The 1924-nt window shown below is 43.3% G+C and overlaps 1 protein-coding gene across 3 annotated transcripts in view; it reads right to left on the bottom strand.

Annotated features, from left to right (window-relative positions):
- Positions 1-1924, bottom strand: part of DNAJC6 (DnaJ (Hsp40) homolog, subfamily C, member 6) — a 146637-nt gene that overhangs the window by 102074 nt on the left and 42639 nt on the right. The window contains exon 1 of one of the 3 annotated variants that reach the window (XM_008573976.1): positions 1615-1924. The exons of the other annotated variants lie outside the window; for them this stretch is intronic. Coding sequence (XP_008572198.1) covers positions 1615-1813 — 199 coding nt within the window. The 5' untranslated portion in view covers positions 1814-1924. The remainder of the gene's footprint in view (positions 1-1614) is intronic. 3 annotated transcript variants of the gene reach the window in all.

Below are 1924 nucleotides of genomic sequence, written 5' to 3' on the forward strand. Positions count from 1 at the left end.
TAACCAACTACATTGTATATTGACAAAATAAAAATAAAAATAAATAAGTTTTTTTTAAAAATGAATTCCAGCCTTCAAATGATAACCCTATGAAAAACAAAAATACACAGATATTATATTTTTCCTTTCCCTGAAGTGAGGCTCCTCCACACTCATTTGAAATGTGTTTGTTTTTCATTTCAATGTTTTTACATGCCCATTATGTTTCAGAAATGATTATGTAGCATCATTCAGAGTACATGAATCTTTTTTTCAAAGGAGTTCACATCCAGTCAAAAGACAGATTACACTTTGATACACCACAGATTTGGAAAAATATAAATAAAATGACCACATAAAACATCAGTGCCAAAGCCCTGGAACCATCAATCCCTTGGGGATAATTTTAGTTTTATTTAAAATGGTCTGAGAGTATGTCCCACCAATACCTTACTTAACTTCAATAAGAGCTTGAGTGGGTAAAATTTGTTTTCAGCCCAGGACATTTGAACATCTGTGTACAATATTTCATCCCACTTCAGGGATGAAGAAAATAGAAAATACAGCCCAGGAAGAGCCGTTATAAAATTAAAATAAACAAACATTTGTTTGCAAACAACGGGAATTAAATTCAGTTTGGTTTCATTACTGCTCAGACCTAACAAGAATCCTTCCTATGGAGTCCTCAGTTGTCCAGTATTAAAATTATCAATGTAGAACAAACCATTGAGCAGTTCAACGATAAATTATCTCTATGTAAACAATCCTCTGGTTCTGGTTTTCCAGGGGGAAAGCTAAGCAGATAGATATAATAATATTCCTGGTCCAACATGGATATATTAAATAACCGTTTTGCTATAGAAATCGCTAAATGCTAACAGCATTTCCAAAAAGAGTACTCTAACTTGCTAAAACGTTTCATAAAAGATGGTTGCAAGCCAATATATAAAGTTTAGAGGCATTTCCATTTCCTCTACATTTAAAGGTTTATGAAATATTAGTACATTCAACGCAAAAGGATAAAGATAAACATCAAAGCCAACAACGGATGAAATATATTTCATTGTGCAAATCATAAAAGCTATGTTAAAAGGCTCTAGATCCCAGGTAAAAAACTGCACGAGAAAGGTAACAGCATTAATCCTAGCAGACGGTTAAGTTGAGACCTGGCAGAGCCTTACAGAATTGCAAATAACATCAGCGAGAATAACAATTGGAATAAACACCGTCCGCAGGCTTCAAAAACAATCAACACACTTGCTTCTCCACCTCTCCCCCCTCCTCCGGCTGGGTAGTGAAAGCAGTTGCCTCTCCCCAGCCTCCTTCCAAGCCGCTCTTCGCGCCACCCCCGCCCCTCTGCTCTCCACCCCTCCCCGCCCCCAGCTGGTGTATTCAGCAGCCTACAAGATTAAGAGGCGCTCGCTGCGGTCACTTGGCCTCCAGACCGATCTAACGTTCCCTAGTTCCCCGGACAAGAGAAATTAGAGACGCGACACCCTGGTAGTATTAGATGCCTTCGCCTCCAACCCGGCCCTCTCCAAAGCCGGGGCTGGGGTGGGAGCCCGGGCTAGTAGACTGGGCCGCTCCGGAGCGCGGGGTGGAGACTAGCGCTGCGCTCCCGGCCCGCAGCGCTACCTGAGCTGTCCATGGTGCTGGCGTGGTCCAGAGGCTGCCGGGCAGGACTCCGCGCCGCCGCCGCCGCCCCGGCGTTCACTCTCTGCTTGCTGCCACCCCCGCCGCTCCCAGCACTTAAGTCCCCATTACTGTCCACCAGCTGCAAAGATTCATAACCATCGTTGCTGGTCTTTTTCCGGTAGCTCCCGAGGAGGCTCATGGGCAAGCCCAGAGAAGAGGGAAAAAAATCAACCTGGGAAAAGAAGGGGGAGGTGGAAGGTGGAAAGGGCTAAAGGAGGAATTAAAAAAAAAAAAAAAAAAAATCAAGTGC

Source organism: Galeopterus variegatus, unplaced genomic scaffold (assembly GCF_000696425.1).
Source record: "Galeopterus variegatus unplaced genomic scaffold, G_variegatus-3.0.2 Scaffold979, whole genome shotgun sequence".
NCBI classification, from domain to species: Eukaryota; Metazoa; Chordata; class Mammalia; order Dermoptera; family Cynocephalidae; genus Galeopterus; species Galeopterus variegatus.